General features: G+C 38.1%; 1 protein-coding gene across 1 annotated transcript in view; it reads left to right on the top strand.

Moving 5' to 3' along the window:
* pitpnb (phosphatidylinositol transfer protein, beta) overlaps positions 1-17,935 on the top strand; it is a 67,220-nt gene that overhangs the window by 24,924 nt on the left and 24,361 nt on the right. The window contains exons 4-7 of the mRNA XM_066690140.1: positions 3,999-4,090; positions 6,572-6,579; positions 8,699-8,773; positions 9,092-9,175. Of these exons, the coding sequence (XP_066546237.1) occupies positions 3,999-4,090; positions 6,572-6,579; positions 8,699-8,773; positions 9,092-9,175 (259 nt within the window). The remainder of the gene's footprint in view (positions 1-3,998; positions 4,091-6,571; positions 6,580-8,698; positions 8,774-9,091; positions 9,176-17,935) is intronic.

Raw genomic sequence — 17,935 nt, 5'->3', positions numbered from 1 at the left:
AAAGGATGTACTAGAATTTCCATTTTTGGAGTTTTATGATGATGATGTCCTAATAATTGGCTATACAGGCAGTCCTCTCAGAAAAGACCAGTGTATTTAAGAGTCAAAAAGCACAGCCTTCCTAATAAACAAAAATATTAAAGCAAATATTGCATCTAAAAGTATTCTACATTTGGCTGTTAAAATATGTAAATATAGTATGCTTTTTTGCTTTATTTTTATTTGTATATTTTTCACAAAGCTATATCTATATATTAGAACTTGGATTCAGATTTCCAATGGATTTTTTTTTTTTAAGCCATGTGTACCCCAAGGGCTGGTTTCACAGACCAAGAAAAATACTAGTCCTGGACTACCTACTGATATTTTGGTCAGGGCAATACAAAACTAGTGCTAATCAGGGTCTGTGAAACCTGCTGTTAAACTCTTAAAGCTTTAATTGTTGCTGATGGATGATAAATAACTGGCCAGCTTTGCAGACCATTCACTCTTTGAGCAGGTGAGGTGATATCTGAAAACAAATGATCCCACTGGTCTAAAGTAAAACAATTTAATGTATCTATGATTTTATGATGGATTATAGGATTGAAAGGTATAGTTACATAGCTCCAGATATGTAATATGTGCTACATACATTTAAATAATAATTATGTCTTTCAGGGGGTAAATAACCTGGAAAATCAATTTGGCAACATTCAAAAAGTATTGTACAGTATTATGGACTGTTCAAGCCAATAATAGATGGGTGTGTTCACTGTCAGTAATACATAGATGCATATAATAGATGCATAGATTATTAAAGTCAATATAATCCCAAGAAGGAGCATTTAATTGGTTTACAGTTGAATCTCTGTAGCTCTATTTATTACTTATTTTGCTCAAGTCTTTATTGAAGCTGACTTACTAGGCTGACAGTAAGTAAATACAATACCTTATGAACAGAAGATTAAATTCTAGAACTGTCATAAATCACATTATGTAGGAAGACCCAACATAAATTGAATGTGTAATATCTGCCTATGTGAAATGTATCAGAAAAGCAACATTTCCGATTTAAGGTCTGGTCTTCTATATTAATACAAAAAAAAAGGCACTTTTGCAACCTTACTGTAAATTTGCTTCGTATGGTCAAATATGGGCAAAGAATTCAGCTCCGGAGGAGAGAGGGGGGTGGGGGAAAAGGCAGCAATTATCAGAAAGCAAATAACTCCAGTTTGAATTTTACATAGCAGAGCCTCAAACCATACTCTGACAGAACAAACAGGCTTTAAATACTTCTGACCGTGTGTGGGTATTAGAGAGAGAGTATCTTCTGGCTTATTGCTGTTAGGTACTCATGAACTTTCCCCCTGGCTAACTAAGGGAGAGTGTTTTTTGGGATTGGTGTCCATTTTATCCCCTGTATTCTTCCCTGGAGGGCTGAATGTTAATTTGCCATGTGTGGGAATCTAACCAAATGCATGTTAATCATGTATTCCACCTCAGGAAGACAGCTTAAAGTTCAACATGGAGATATTTCAAACTCCCAGTGCAGCACTTTTCCCTGTATGTGTGGGATGGATTTGGGCGCTTCATGTACAGTGTCAATGCACAAGGGTGGCTTGTTTGTTATTTGTATTTCCTTTGAGGCTGGTCAATAAACAGGGTCGTTATTTATTCACCTTTAAATCTACGTGCATGATTATAATTATTAGAGCTGCTTCATCTGTTTAAGACACCGTTAAAAGTGGCAGCTCCATTTTTCAAAAGGCCGGAGCAGTGCTGCTGTGTAATTGCTATCTATGACAGGACTGGCACTACAATCCATTGCATTGCCATTGACCCACACTCTCATGAACAGAGATTGAATATTGCCATATTATCTCTGCCGTGTGATCTGACTTGCAGCGAAAGTTGTGGACTGGAGACGGCCAGTGTTGGATCAGTTTAAGGTTTTAACCTTTCTGTGTAAGTGGCTATAAACAAATTAACGTTTTCCCCTAGAGAACACATCGAGGTATCATAACATTTCTCACAGCCTGACGTTGGCAGTTGTTTGATGCTTATTCGTTTCGCCTGCCTTTAAGAAGTGCAAGTGATTAGCGAGATATTGTAGAAGAAACTAATTAACTGAAATGTACACAGTGGTTGGGTTAACCAAGTGTCTTAACTTATACCTCTGTCCAGAGTGCTGAATGACACCTACACCCTAGAGACCACAGGCTACTGGCACCAACTGGCCAAGCAATTGCTATGCCGGAGGTCAGACTCAAGATCTGGGCATCTTAGCTTATTATTCACTAGTGACTACCATTTCTTGCAAGCTCTTTTTTCCGCTTTAAATGTAAGATTACTGGTTGGTATTTTCGACGTGCAAATGGCCCGATTCATTTTTTGGTTGTTGTTAGAGTATGTATGGGTCTTCAGATTCCTTCGGTTCTTTCATGAAATAGGTTATGAAGTTTCAATTTCAGAAAGGAGTGTGGAAAAGACAGAAAACGACGGGAAATGATATTCCCTGTCAGTTCAATATGATAGAAAGGATCTATCATGTTGGATTTTTATTGTTGTTTGTTTAAATGTCGATCTTCACAAACCTGTGCTGTTCACATGAAGTGCAGGGCTTTAAGCATAGTCTCCCCTGTGGTTGTCTGCAGTGTAATGGACTTCATTGAAATCTCTTCTTACAATTAGGAGGGTGAAGATTGTTGCCTGCAGCCTCCTTTCTTTTGATTTGTTGCTTCAGTATAGCAAAGTGATGCTGTCATCTTTACGGGAGCAGGAAAGTAGAAGCAAACAACTCTAGTGGGTTCCAGATCTTGTTGCAACTGAAAAACAACTGAATATTCGCAAGCAGTTTTTTTGGACCTGTTTTTCCCATTAGAAAGACAACGATATGTCAGATAACAGCTAAAACACCTACTGGGCTCGTGTAATAGAGAAACCAAGAACCCAGTTAAACACTCAGACCTTCATTAAGCATTCATTTAAAAATCAGAAGTCGCCCCTAATCGCCAACAAATTGAATATAGACCAACACAATAAATGCAGAGGAAATGTACTGAGCCTACTTTTTTCCCTCCGACTGTTCTTGTCTGACGTTACGCTTTGCATTTAAAGTAAATACAAAAAGTTGTGTGATATATGCATCCCAAATAATCCAACTGTAGCAAATATTTAATGTACTGTTAAAAAAATATTTTCCAGCCTTTCGCAGTCCCTTGCCTGCACCAGTAGATGACAGTGTTGCCTCGCCTTAGCTGCTCATATTTCAGTCCTCGGTTTGTTAAGAAGGGCAGAGTCTTGTAGCCACAATCAAGCTGTCTCGGTTCAACATAACACAGCCAGCTCGTACTGGATACAGACTGGTATATACATTGTTCTCTCTGGTAGTAATTAAAAAATGGGAAGACATTGCTTCGCCTTACCGAACAAAGACTAATTGTCCTATTGTTTTTTGGATTAGTCTTGTGACGAGCTTGACGGACCTTTTTTTTTTTAAATGGTTTTTATTTATATAATTTTTTTTATTTCCGAATCCCCACACTGCGATTTCTATTGATTTTTTATTTTTTTTTTATATAAAGGAGAGCCACACAAAAGCTCTTATCTACTACGCACAACCCTGAGGTCACTGGTATCCTGAGAACAATAATGAGAGAGATCACGGTTTGCTTTACTGCAGCGCTATTTAGGCAGCTTTCTTTTGCAAATCTCCTAATACGTTTTTAAAGCCACCATTTACCCATTCAGCGATCCTCGTCCTGGGGTTGCAGTGCAACGATTTCTCCACAACACTCATTTCAATTGCGTCTCTTTAGTAAGAGCACTAATTTGAATATTCTCAGTGAAGAATAGATAAATATACTGAGATTTGACCAAGGAAACAGTCTTGAATGTGTAAAACAAAAGTGAGCATTTCAGGATGCCTAATTTAGTATTTGTGATTTTTCCGAACTGTTTAAGGTTATAAAACATTTGTCCTGTTTTTTTTTTTTTTTTTCCTTCCTTGTTCCTAGTAAAGTTCCCGGATTTGTAAAGATGATTGCACCAGAGGGGGCCCTGGTGTTTCATGAAAAGGCATGGAATGCATATCCTTACTGCAGGACAAGTAAGTGCCCAGCATATGTGTATCTGTTAAAATCTGCTTCAGAAATCCAAGTCACCTTTACAACTTTCAAGAAACCAAGGGGGTTCTTGTATCATCATACATCATCACCACCATCGCCTCATGTTGTGTACTGCAATTCATACACCCAGCATCTAAAAGGTTAAAATGCATTGCACCTTTTTAGATTGCATATATAGAGGACCATAAATGTCTTGACACGACTTACACTGACTGTGGATAGGTCTTGAGCTCTCTAGAACTGGCAGTTCTTTGTAAACACGCTCTATACGTGGAAGAAAAACAAAAACGGGCAAGATTTTCTCCCATAGTTTAATGAAAGTATTCACACTTTGATATTGATGAGATTGACTGGATAATGTTATATATCCAAGCAATCTGCAGTCTGTAATAGCTGCACTGCTCCAATCTGCCTCGTTCAGTCGTCTTCCAAAACTTCTTTTACAATTAAGGAATATTCACTTCAAGGAACTAGAGTTAACTTGAAATGAACAAGCCCAGTGCATGTTGTGTGTGAAAACTAAGCTGTTGAAGCACTTGAACATTTAAAAAATAAATACATCTGCAAATAGTATTTCTTTACAAAATTAAAGTAACTGTAGCATTAACCCTCTCTCACTGGTTCAATCCCTGTAGGTCCCTTTATGTCTGCTTCCCTGTTTCATGTCGCTCAAGGGCAAATCCTTGCCTATGGGCCTTATTTATTTATTTATTTGATTAATTTCCTGTTTGGAATGGCGGATAAGATGTATATAATTCTGAACACCAAAGCACAGCATCTGAGGAGTTGTGGGATCGGCCTTTAACCACTTTTGAGTTGCACTGAAAGAGGCATATTGGGGTCAGTAAACAGACACTACTGAGTTCAGATCACAGGCCTGCCTCAAAAGGTTGCGTCTGCATGTGGCTGAAGGCGAGGAGAATATCTGTGTAAGATGGAATTTGTCCTAGGTGTTTAATAATCCATGGCATAAAAATATATATGTACACACACACACTTAAAAGAATTGCACAAAGAAAGCAGGTATATATTTGATATACCTCATCTGCAGACTTTCAGAAAGAATGCCTGCTGAGCAAATTTGACATAATTATTTTAGGTGTAGCATTAATGCTCTGCTGTAATCCTGAATTCTTCCTAGCCTTCATTAGAAATAATGTCCGGTGATTCATAAATCGTCTTCATTGCACTTTATTCGTGCATCAGTGCCGTCTTTTCACAGATTGTGCAGTGCCGTTTCGGCCCAGAGAGCGCTGTAGATTTAAATCAGTGCCGTGGCTGTCAAATGTTGACGCACACCCTGTCTGAACTCATTTCAGTCATGTGCGATTGTGAGTTTTCTCAAGGCTGAATCGGTGTTCGAGCGAACTCCAAAAAGATAAATAAGATTTTTTTTTAAGACTAAATGAATCCCCAAGTAACACGTTTCTGATAAAGGCTTCGTATTCGGAAAGGATTCGGTTTCTCAACTGTGGTCGTCGATGGCCAAAGGGTCTTCAGATTTTCATTACACCTTTTTAATTAGGTAATTGAACCATTAATAGACATACACATAAAAAAAAGTCACCCGAACTACTACTACAATAACAACAAAATATTGCTAGACTGGGGCCCTTGACAGGTGCAGTTGAGGATCAGTGCTTTAGGATGTGCAACAAACAAGAAAACCGTGCTGATTGGACAAACTGCTGTACTCCTTTCAGTATGTAAATAGGTTCCTTGACTTATGTCTGCCATTTATTTGCTGCATCCTCCAGCCTTCCTTTTTTTTTTTTTGTTTTGCTCTGAATGGGGACAGTGGAGTGAGATTTAACCTCCCCAGTCCTGATATTCATTTTAATGGATATGTAAATGCATACAGGTCAATGTGAAAGGTGTACCAAGAATCTGAAAAGTAAATGGACTTCTGACTCAAAATTAATATGGAAAGACCATGCAATCTGGCAAAATAAATGAATAAATAATCTAAATGAAAAGACTATAATGAAGCTGAATTCTATTTTGATAAGCACATGCTGAAAATTCTATGTTGTTGAAACGTGTGACTCCTTTTTCTGTTGCAGGATGTTGTATAAGTTTCTCTTGATGTTCCTATTGCATGCTGTTTTGTAAGACATGATCTAGATCTTTAAATAGATTTTGTGTTATTTATGCTATACTAGTACACTGTAGCCTACATCATCTAGAATACCATGCAAACTATCTGAGTACAGCTGTGATAATGCTTTGGAAAACTGGTACAATTAACAGAAGTGTGCGTTTGATGCTAAGCAAAAGATCTTGGGGTCGTTTTGTGTTATTTATTGTTAGCTTGAAACTTTACCATGTCTAGATTACATGTAACCAACGCACTGAATGATATTTACTGACATTTCTCATTTATGTATTTTTTTTCTTTTCATGAATTTAATAGTCTGTTTTTTCTTTCTTTTTTTTTTGCATGCTTGTTCCATGTGCTTCAGTTGTGACGGTGAGTAGCCCGACAAAACTAACTCTTGTCTCTTGTTTGAATTCGAATGGCACGCCTCAGGGTAGCTCCTGGTCTGCCGGTCTTTGCACAGTGACGCGGCTCGCTTTGGTGTCTTTTTACCTGCCCTCACGTTTTCACTTCAGCTGGGCCGGGCTGCATTGACAGAAAAGCTCAGAAATTAATGGAATGGGGGGCATGGGGGTGGGCTTCTCAGATTTGAGGCTGCATTTCTGCTTTGCAAGTAGTGGCTGCAGGCTTATGTCCCCTCAGCTTGTTTTAGTGTTTAATTCCCTAAAAACCCAATACTGAAATAAGCTGTTTCCCAATCTCCGTGTCAATACAAACTAACAGCGTTTTTCCCCTTCTTACAGCAGTGCCTTCATTATTCCATGTATACCAAAAGAAGGGATCCTTAACATGAGACCAGCTGCACTGTCCTTCAGCTGTTGTTCCCCTGGTAGCTCTCTTAACTCCCTCTGTCGAAGTGGTCCAGTAATCCGCTGTTGTAGTGTGCTAGTACAACTAGTTATAAGTATGTCATTGAGTTCATTAATTAAGGCTACATACTTTGGGAGACTTGTTTATTTGCTTTAGTTTTTTAACTTGCTTTGATCCTTCTGTTTCAAACTAAATGACCAAGGCTTGAGTACAGAATATAGATGTTTTTATAATCCCTCTTTGGTTTTGGAATCAGTGATGTGAACGACTGTATTGCAAACATTTTAATATCCTAGAAACCCCTCACGATCACCCCCACAAAAAAGAAATGTCTGCAGCCTTCCCTCCCACGTAGTAAAACTGTTGCATTTCCCTGGTTGTCTACCATTTTGTATCCTTTAAGCATGCGTGTCCACCGTGCTAATAATTAGGGCCCTGTGTCTTACGTGACCTGCATTCTTAGGGCTTCACTTTATCCCTCCCTCCGCAAGGTGGTTATGTAGTCTGCTTAATTAAACTACTTACTGATTAATAATCTCCTGACTCCTTTAATCATCTCAATAAGTCATTCTATTAAGGTACATTGGCACTTTGGTTAAGCAGCAGCGGCAACTGACATTTATTTAAATGTACGTACATCCCTTTATTACTGATAAAACATTTTTCAATATTATTCTTTAGAATGTTTACATACATTTAAGTTGACATACTTCTCAGTTGACCTGCTGTAGGAATTGTTCCCACATTCGTTACAAGTTTGTTCAGAAATGCATGTCGTTTGGCATTATCAGTTTTTGCAAGTTGGGCAAAATAAATTCTACCCATGTACAGAACACCAGGTGGATATTGTTGCGTGTGTTTGCTCAGTGAAGTGTTTGATTGGGGTGTCTTTGTCTACGTGTTCAGATCTTGATGTTTCCAATTGCCTTTTAATCTCATCATAATGCATAACTCAAGCAGAATGTGTTGATTTCTTAATTGTGAAATCGATTACTATAGCTTGGAGAGCCTGCCGGGAAATCTAGCGCGTAACAGTTGAATTACAACTGGGGGTAAAAGACAAGTTGCATAAAACGCAGGGCCCTGCTAACACTGTATGTGCTGTGAAGTTGTTGTGCTGTTTGCTGTGTGCCTTTCGGTGAGGCTTTTCACTCTGTTCAGGTTGTAGCGATCATTTCACGCATATGGCATTATTGCATGTACAGTCATGGGCAGAAGACCCCAAATAACATGGTGTAATGCACGAAATGTTTGTGATTTTTATTTTATATGCCTTAAATAGGGGGTGGGGCTTGTTGATCTTATGAAATTTGTCTTCAGAAAAGTGAAAAGTGACTCAGATTAAAATTAACTGGTCATTTTGATTTTACTTCCTGGAGGTCCTGTTATAATAACCAAAATGCCTACAGTCTTAAAACAAGTTACCCACATTAGTTGGGACCAGGAGATTAAATAGCTTAAAAATCTACAGGAAAAACATAACCTACATAGACCTACAATATCAAGAGCTTTGGATCAAGACAATCATAAAAATAGTGGTCAGGGTGTGATTGCATAGGATACTACACCAAACCACTTTATCTTTAAAACCCATTTAGATTTTAACCTTGGGAAGGCTGCTAAAATGTAAGCCTATTTTGTTTTTTTAAAAACTGTAATTGAGCTTCCTTTCTTCTTTCAGAATGAATACATGAAAGATGACTTCTTTATTAAGATTGAAACATGGCACAAACCAGATATGGGAGCACTAGAAAACGTAAGTACTTCTCTGCACTTCTTTGCAGCGCTGTCTCCTAAAGAGTTAAACGTTTCCTGCCAATCTGTCAATATAGTTTTCTTGTATATTTCCTTTCCCATCCTGACAACTTTTCCAAAACTAGCAGCAAATGTCCTTATAAGTTGTCTGTCTTTCCGTCTGTTTGTCTGTCTGTCTGTCTCTCATTTAAAAAAAATGAGACACCTTGGCAAGGTATGCCAATCATGGACATCTGAGTACACGCTGGGGTAACATCTGTGCTAGGTGTCCTCTGCGCACTGTTCCAGCTGTTGGATCATGCCCTCTCTTCTCTTGTAGGTTCATGAGCTGGATGCCGACACATGGAAGAATGTTGAAGTAGTACCTATTGACATTGCAGATAGAAGTCAAGTAGACCCTGGAGTAAGTAGACCTTTTTTTTTTTTTGTCTTTTGTCATTTTGCCACTTCGCACATTCATACTTCTTATTCTGTTTTACATTGATACTCACAGCCTTCTGTTTCTGATGCAGGGTTAGGGTTCATTCACAAACACACATGTCGTTGACAGGTTGTGGGAAATGTTTGCAAGCTTGTGTATATGTGTGCACAGTAGAAAGCCCTGGTCCTGGAAGGAATATGGGAAACACCGTAAAATAGGTGGGAACTGACCCTATCCCAAACTTTGCCGCTGTCTCCCGCTATCATGGATTCAGAATGTTTGCTTATTCGTTTTGGTGGTGCATGCAGCAAGAACTTTGTATGTACCTGTTGGTGAACTGAAACTGAAACCTTGCGATTGGAAGTGTTTAGGAAAATCCGAGTTACTGCAAAATAGAAAATCATTGTATATCCAGTGTGAGTGAATTAACATGTCATCCTCTTCATGTGCACAGAATAATTTAATGTAACTAGCTTCACCATTTTAAATTGAATCAAATATGAGATCATCGTCGCGACCAATTTATAAACTAAATTCGACTTCTCTGACCTTGTGAATGATGATTTGTGAATTCTATACAAAGTAAGTTTACTTTTCTCATCAGGATAGACCTTCTATTAGGGCAGATATAAAATGCAGGCGTTTTCTAAGTAATTCTAGATAAACTTATTGTCAACACAATATTATTTGATCATAGTTTTTCAGTATAGATAGCCCATATAAAAAGAGAATTTGGTGCCACCTCGTGGTGTACCTCACCCAGTGCACCACATATATGGGCCAGAACAGAGCTGAATGGCTTCTGCGCACAGCTTGATGTCAATGTCTTTGTGCGCAGGAAATTGTACATAATAATTTCTATTTCTTAGAAGTTATAGTGGGGGAAAAAAAGATTTAGCTTTAAGAAACCAAAAGAGAACAAAAACAAACAGACAAAGTAAGCCTGCAGGCTGGTGCTTCAAGTGCCACTAGGTGCTTAGCTAAAAACAGAGAGAGACACTGAGGAAATATTGCACAGATGATCTTCCCAGGTTTATCAACCTCTTCTCCTGCTAATCCTGTTGATTATATTCCACTGGAGACATTGTTTGAGAAATCTTAGCCTTGTGTTCTTGTAGCTGGTGTTGTTTCATGATGCCCATGTGCCCTGTTGTGATGCCCTTGCTACCAGTTCAATACCCGTATCCTGGCCAGTCTGTGCAGTCGTTCAGATAATTTTTTCAAAACGCATCAGGATGAGAACGAAACCCAGTTCATACATGTCGGATTATCCGACCTTTCGCACCTTTTGGAAGCTGTATTTAATGTTGCTCTGTATAAAATGGTAAGCTGTTGTTGCTTTTATAGTTCACTGGTGTGTTCAGCCCTACAAAGTGTAAAACTAGGAGGTTATCATTTATTTAGCTCTGTGTGTGTTTTTTCTTTTGAATTTAATTACTTGTTAGTGTAATCGCCAGTGTATTTAGCTGACAGCAGAGCAGGGCTTGTTAGTAGTAACTGAAGAACACAAAAGCAGAATTGAAGGGGAAAAGAGGAGATATTGGCTTGAAATCCTGGTCAGCAATGATGGATCAAAGTATTGGAAGAAAAGGGATTTCTCATTTTCGTTTAGAATTAAAATGCTGCACACTTGGTTAGACAGCTAGTGCATAACATATAGATATTTTATTTTATTATGTTTGGTAAAAAGATGGTTTACGTTATAATTTCCTTTTTCTATTTGAGCTTGGATTTATCTCTAGCTTGTAGATTAGTCCCACATCTTTAGGCATAAATGTATGTTAATCATTTGACATAAGATTCTGGTCGGTTTCTTCCCTCCGAGTGGATTCCTGTATCTCCTGAAATGATGATATACATTTGTTTTGCTTCCAAAGACCTACTATGTTACTCTGGTATCTTTTCAATACAGTCTGAATGTATTTAAGTAGTACTGCTTAATCTGCACCTCAACAACAGTGGTAAATATTTAAAATACCCATTTGAAATGTTTTTGCTCATTAGAGATGTATGAAGCTTAAGGCTTAAGGACCCCTGGTGAACCAAGCTCATAAGGTATGGAGATGGAGACATTTCCCCCAACTTGTTTGCTTCTGAATTGGGACAGCAAATCATAAAACGCAGTCAATGTGTATCCCGAAAAGCCTAATTGACTTCATGTGCTTATCTGCGGTTCCTTTTCTCTAACAGCAAAAACACAACAACAAAATGGGGGGGGGGGAGGAAAACGTTATGTATACAAAAGATGCCGTCCATATCCGATTTTTCCTCTGTCTTTATTTAATTCACAAATTCAATCCTGCTTGTGTTTAATCAAGCCCAGCACTGCGCTGTAAGTTTTTCTTGATTTGTGTACATGTAGTGGGCCCCATGGGAGGCGGGGTATTTACTGTGTGTGCAAAGATGTACACGCAATTAACTTCACAGAGGGCTAAGTTTGGAAGTAATTTTAAAGCAATTGAGCCTGGTACAAACAGAGATTATTGGAATCAGGTTAGGGGCTGCATGCAAGCCTTGCCATAAAAATTCACATTCTTCTGATATTTTTCTCCGCGCTCTGCAAGAAAACAAAACCATACTTTGCACCCACACCCTTAGTAACGGTCTTCTCAGACGGGATGTAAGAATTCAATATTTCTGCAATGACCTTAGTATTTATTCATGTTTGTGGTGTCTGTTGATGCAGTGGTGCCGCGCGTGATTTTGGATCAGTTCTGTAAACAGTCTAAAACGTTTCTTCTGGAAGGAAAGAAAAAAATTTACATTTAGATTTCAGGGTCATTTTCTATAGATCTTCTAAAATGTCGCAGAAACCATTAGTTACTGACAAATCTAAATAAATAGTCTTAATTCTGAAGTATTTTTTTTTTTCTTTTTAAGATCCTTTCAATATATTTATTTTTCCTTTTTAAAGGCATTTTCAACATTTTCTTTCATCTCTTCATTCAAGCCAAGACTTTTTGTAACTGAAGAACAATCTCAAGAATTTTGTGGTATAGTTTAAACAAGATTATGGTGTTACTCTTGCTGTACAGAAAGCTTAGTATCTGTGTCATGAAGCAAAGTAATTCTGCCTGGGGATACATTTGAGGAACTGAAGTAAAAATAAAGCAACTGGGAGGCAAAATTAGGAAAGTGGGTTCATGAAGCCCATTTTGGGATGAATACATTCCAGCTTTTTAACATCCCACATTTCTCCTGGATGCGTTTCACCTCTGGTAGAATGCAAAAGCGCAACATAACAGGAATAGATTAATATAATGAGCTGTAGATTGTGAAGAACCTGTTGTATATAATTTTGTGCTGATTTGTGTATAAATACCCATATACTATGTGCAATCCCCTCTGCTATAGTTGAAGTAAGTGTAAAAATGTATGTGTGCTCTTTTTTTTTTTTTTTTTTCAGCTCGTTTTATTTCGCATTCGTAATGTACTCTGTTTTACACGTGTTCAATGATTGCATACTAAACAAGCAGCTACATTAAAACATGACTGTTACCTTTTGCTTTTATGGGGAGGCAATAAGTAGAAAAATAATTGCTTTTTCCAATGTAATTCCAAATTAAACAAGCCAAACAGGAATCGTTTAAAATCTTAGCGGAATAATTATATTCACACATCAGTTCAGTTCGTTTTTGTTTGAAAATTGAAGTTCGGGTGATTTAGGTTCCCAGCCACATCAAGAACCATTATGCAATGTCTCCTTTATAATAATACGCGTACCATTTTAATACAGAAATACATGTGGTGGGGTTCAGTGTTGCAGTTGGTTATGCTGCAAGACAAAGGGAATTAGGGAAACTTAGCACTCCTCAATGGATTGGAATGAGGGCCCCAGAGGATTTCACTTTTAGAGGTAATTACTAAGGAAGCATAAAGACAGCTAAGTCATTAATTCCAATGGAATTAACGGCTTTATTAACTGTTCAGAGTAAAATTCACTAGCTGCAACTGATTATCTACTTATACAGTTTTTTTTTTGTTTTTTTAATATTTAAAAAGGGAATAGAAACTAGAAAAAAGTGTTCTGAGAAATATTTGTGATTATGAGGTGCAGTTCCGCTGTAGTGAAATGTGGTAACACTACAGCTATGGTCACCTATCAGATAAATCAAATACATTATTATTGAGCTTTCGTTTGTTGTAATGTCTTGTTACTTGATCTAAACAGATCTAGTGACATTGATATCCAGAACTCAAGCTGTTATATGTATTTATCGACAGAAGAAAACAAACCACTATATATTATATTGAAAACTACAAAACTGTTTCCTTCCAGTGAAGCCATAACTCAACAAACCAGCAAAGTGCAAAACTTATGTAAATCGCCAAATATTAACTTTCTTTTTGACAGTTTGTCAATTGATATGAAAGCAAATGGCAATCGAATACCTTAAGAAGCCCAATAGCTGTTTGATCATTTGAATGAACTTATCCAGATGTTGCGGGAACAACACAAAATAAAATGTATTCTTCTGAAAAACTGCAGCACAAGGTGAAATATTAGAAACCCAACTCTGTGTGCCATATCATTTCACCTGGAAATGAATGTGTGGCAGCTTGTGATTGTTCCCAGTCAATAGCTTACACTATAACACCGCCTCTCATAGAGTGAGTCTCCTGCTTTGCATTGTGTCCCCGGAGGTCTGGGCTTCAGGGTGGCCCAGGTTGTCATTTCAGTGATTTTTGGTGGCACCAACAAAAAAAATAAAAAATAAAAAAAAGATGGGACCAATTATTATATTTATTTTATTAAACTGTAAAAGTTAAATGCAGGATGAAATGATTATAACTTACTGGTGCTATTCATTTATTTGTTGCGAGGTTTGCCAAACTAATATGAAAATGAAACCGAATCCAATTTGCCTTGCATTTTGTGCCGATGTTTTGTCTTGAATAAAATGAGAGCCATATTTTGACATTTGGGAAAGAATACAATTGATTGTGTGAGTTCTTCTTGGAAGTGGAAGTTCAATAGCCATTCACAGGCATTTCTTTTCAGCCCAGATAACTGCTTAATTTTAACTAGTTGTTTATTTAACTGGTCACAATTATCAATTATCTCTAGCAGGTGTTACATTTAAAGGCTGTTTTAAAAACTGCAAGGCTGTGCTTTGGGCATCTTGGCTCTAGATAATCAACTGCCAAGAAACTAGAGCAGATGTTAATGTTGACCCCTTAAGCCCCAATAATTTGAGTCAATGTATCGATTAAATGCTTTGATAAAAACAAATCAAAAGACCCTGTGGTTTTGCAGGACCAAGGTCAACCCCCCATGTTCACAAAATTAAAACATTTACACTTACTGAACCTTTTTCATGTTCATTTCATTTACTTTTGATTTTCCTCGGTTCCCAAACCGGTAAAATATTTGCCAAACTTTTCCTCTACTCACCCAGTTTAACCCAACATTGTATTTTAAATAGTAAGGTATTATCCTTCCTGAATCTAAATATCGACTTTGCTACTGCATTTTAAGCTCATTAAAGAGTTGTTTTATTATTCATTGCATTTTCCTTGAAACGACTTAGTTGTGCATAATTCTCTCTTTTTAGGCAGATTGTTATGCTAACGGTTATCCCAGCAATATAATCTATGCATTTTCAGAGCTGTGTCAGATATTCTTCGCGAGATATCCAGATATTTCTCTCCAGGACTGTCAGTGACAACTAGAGAATCCAACACACTGACAGCAATATCTTGAGAATATATAAAGAGCTACACAGCATATTATTGTGAGAATCATGTACTGGACGAATATTGTACCCCCCCCCCCCCCTCCCTCCCCAGTAGTTTAAATGAGAGAAACTAATCAACTCCTAATTAAGCTTCTTGAATACAAGCCTGTCCTGACACAGAGCTTTGGAACAGCATTGTCAGGAAAGATGTATTTTTTTCTTCTCAATTTAATAGCCTATGTTTTAAAAACACAACCAACTTCAGTGGAAATTAATTGTGTATTCTGCATAGGTTTTGTGTGGACTGTGTTTAATTAATTTTGGTCACATCCCATTGTACAGCACTTGTGTACGTATGTAGGTGGTTAACTAAGAAGTAATGCCAGTGAATGGAGGTGTTCATTTCTTCACTGGGCTGATAACAGTTTTTGCCCTAGGCAATGCTACAGGCTACAGCTAAGCTCTCTGCAGCAATGAGTTCGTTATCGCAATTAGAGGGCACACATTCCATATGCATGCTGTACTGCAGCTAACGAATTGGTTTTGGTAATTGCTAAGAATTCCTGCTTCTTGCCTACTTTTGATTCGGAAGCCTATTTATTCATGGCATACTAAACATTGTTCCTTATGTGGCTGTTTTTGTAAATGTGTGTTACAACATAAAAATGTATTTGTTTATTCATATATTTTGCCATCAAGTAGCCCTGAAAAACAGATTTGCTCGAGGCGAATCATGATTTATTTAAAATTAGGCACCCTGGAGTAGGAGTTAATTTTAAAGGCACTATATGTGTGTGTATATATATTTATATCTAATGTGCTTTTTTCCCATCCTTATTAAAAATTAACACAGCCAAAGACTAAAATCCATAAGCAACCCATCTGGCCTTAGACTAAAAGATCACTCATTGGCTGGTTTCACAGACCTCGATTAGCACTAGTCTAGGTCTATGCTACCTAAAACAATGAGTAATCCAGGACTTGTCCTAATTTGGGTCTGTGAAACCAGCCCTTAAAATTGCATTTCAGTGAATATGCCTCATTTGCATCTTGAGTTTCAACCAATGTTGTGCAGTGGTGACCAGCAGTGTTAGGAGTGGTAGGAGAGATCCCAACTAAGTTTGTACCTCATTAGTGGCTTTTCAGAGGAATTTTCTCAAAGCACAGTTAAGTTGTTTTACCAACGGTTTTCACATTTTGTTGGGTCCTTCCATGGAACCTGTCTGTGGGTCTCACCTTGCATTATGGGAGAAATAATTGAATTAACTTAGAGAGCACCCCAATTTTTGATGAGCGTCTCTTAACCCTTTAAGTACATGATTTGAGGATCAGTGTCCAGTGATCGGAAGTGAGAGAGCTCTGGGTGTAGGAAGCCACCCAGTTCGCCATGCATCAATGAGTGTCGAGGAGTCCCACAACCCAGAGTCCTCCTCTGGGCCATTTCAGATTGTTTTTTTTTTTTAATTCATAAGGTTTCCCGTACCATGGTTTGATTCCAGATTCGCAGTCTGAAGCGTCCCATCATGTGCCACCCATTCAAGAGCTGCACAAGAAAGCTCATTAAACGGATGTTGGAACAGCCTAAGAAGTAAAGCTCTGCTCTGATCCTGCTGCATCTTTCATATAACCCTTTTATTGATAGAGCATTTCAAAGCAGGTGGAAAGGTTAAATCCATAGTGACCTGGCTAGTTAAGTATGGAACACCTTATAACTTGCCTTCCAATTATAGTCTGCAGCCCTGCCCCAACTTCAAAACCACCGAGAGCATCATTTCTCACTTTCACTCTTTATTTTTGTTTGCTTCTCTTCTCTTTTTTTTTGGAGCATGTTTTCTGCGGCGCGCAGCTTCCTGGCTGCGGGGTGACTGGGAGGGCAGGGCAGGCTGTGCCCCCCGGAGCAGAGCTCGGGCCCCTTGCTCGCCAGGGCTGCAGCTGTCCACTCCCACACCGCTTCCGCTCCGCTAATGAGAGGAGAAGTCTGCAGCTGGTGGCAAGAACCATGAACTAAGACCCACAGGCCTTCAAAAACTCACATCTCTTCCCCCCCCACCTTCCTTCTCCCCTCCAGCCCCTCACCGAGACGGAATATTAACAAGGCCAGAGGGGCTGTCTCATTCCTCCCTGCTGCTCTTTTTCTTTTTTTTTCTTTTTTTTCCACTGTTTTCCGCTTCCCTCTTCCTCTCTCGATTTTCACCAATAAACGCTGCAATGTAATGAATGCATAAATAGATGTGTTCTGCAGGTGAACTGGTGCACAGTTACTACTTTTGTTTTTTTACTCGTTCTCCATAAGTCTATTTAAGTCACCTCAATGATATGTTTTGTTGGAGTTTCTTTTCAGCAGATTACATTAGAAGTCACTAATAATTAAGCAGACTGATTGCTTTTTCTATTAGAGCAGAGGTTTTTAAGCATTCAATGTTAAAAATATTTGACCAAATCACCTTATTTAATGCAGTATGAGCAGGGAATGAATGCCACAGTAGGTACCAGGCCTGGGGTTTCTCTCTGGGTATAAAATACACTACTCTGTATTGCATCTGGAATACTGTACTGGTCCTCCATTTTAGCTATGGAATTATGAAAGACTCAAAAATGAGACATAGATATGTCATTTTAATTCTACTTCATCACATCATTCCAGTTGTTGCCCCCCATTTTTAGTAGAATGTTATGAATATTCTGAGAACTTCCACACCCTCGGTATCGGTATACATTTTGCCAGCTGCTCTTCTGTTGAAGTGTTAAATTGCACCAATTGGAGCAGTTTAACCCTTTCTGCAAAGATCAATTCAGAGACCTGGCTCCTGCTATCAATTGAGAATAGTTGCCCATTTTCTATAGAGTGATCGCTATTAAATTGCTATGTGATTGACTGCATTTCTTAATCAGCTTCTTGTCATTGAACCGTTATAATAATTTAATAGTATTAATAAAATGTATAATACAGAAAATATGATTGTGGATGCTTTTAAATCGTATATGTAGTTCTTATAAAAGCAAATTGTCATGCTCAATGTGCAGGTTTGTTTTTTCATTACCAATTTGTGTAAACTTATAGTGG

The sequence above is a fragment of the Amia ocellicauda genome, chromosome 17 (genome assembly GCF_036373705.1).
Source record: "Amia ocellicauda isolate fAmiCal2 chromosome 17, fAmiCal2.hap1, whole genome shotgun sequence".
NCBI lineage: Eukaryota > Metazoa > Chordata > Actinopteri > Amiiformes > Amiidae > Amia > Amia ocellicauda.
This window is presented reverse-complemented; position numbering and strand designations above follow the sequence as displayed.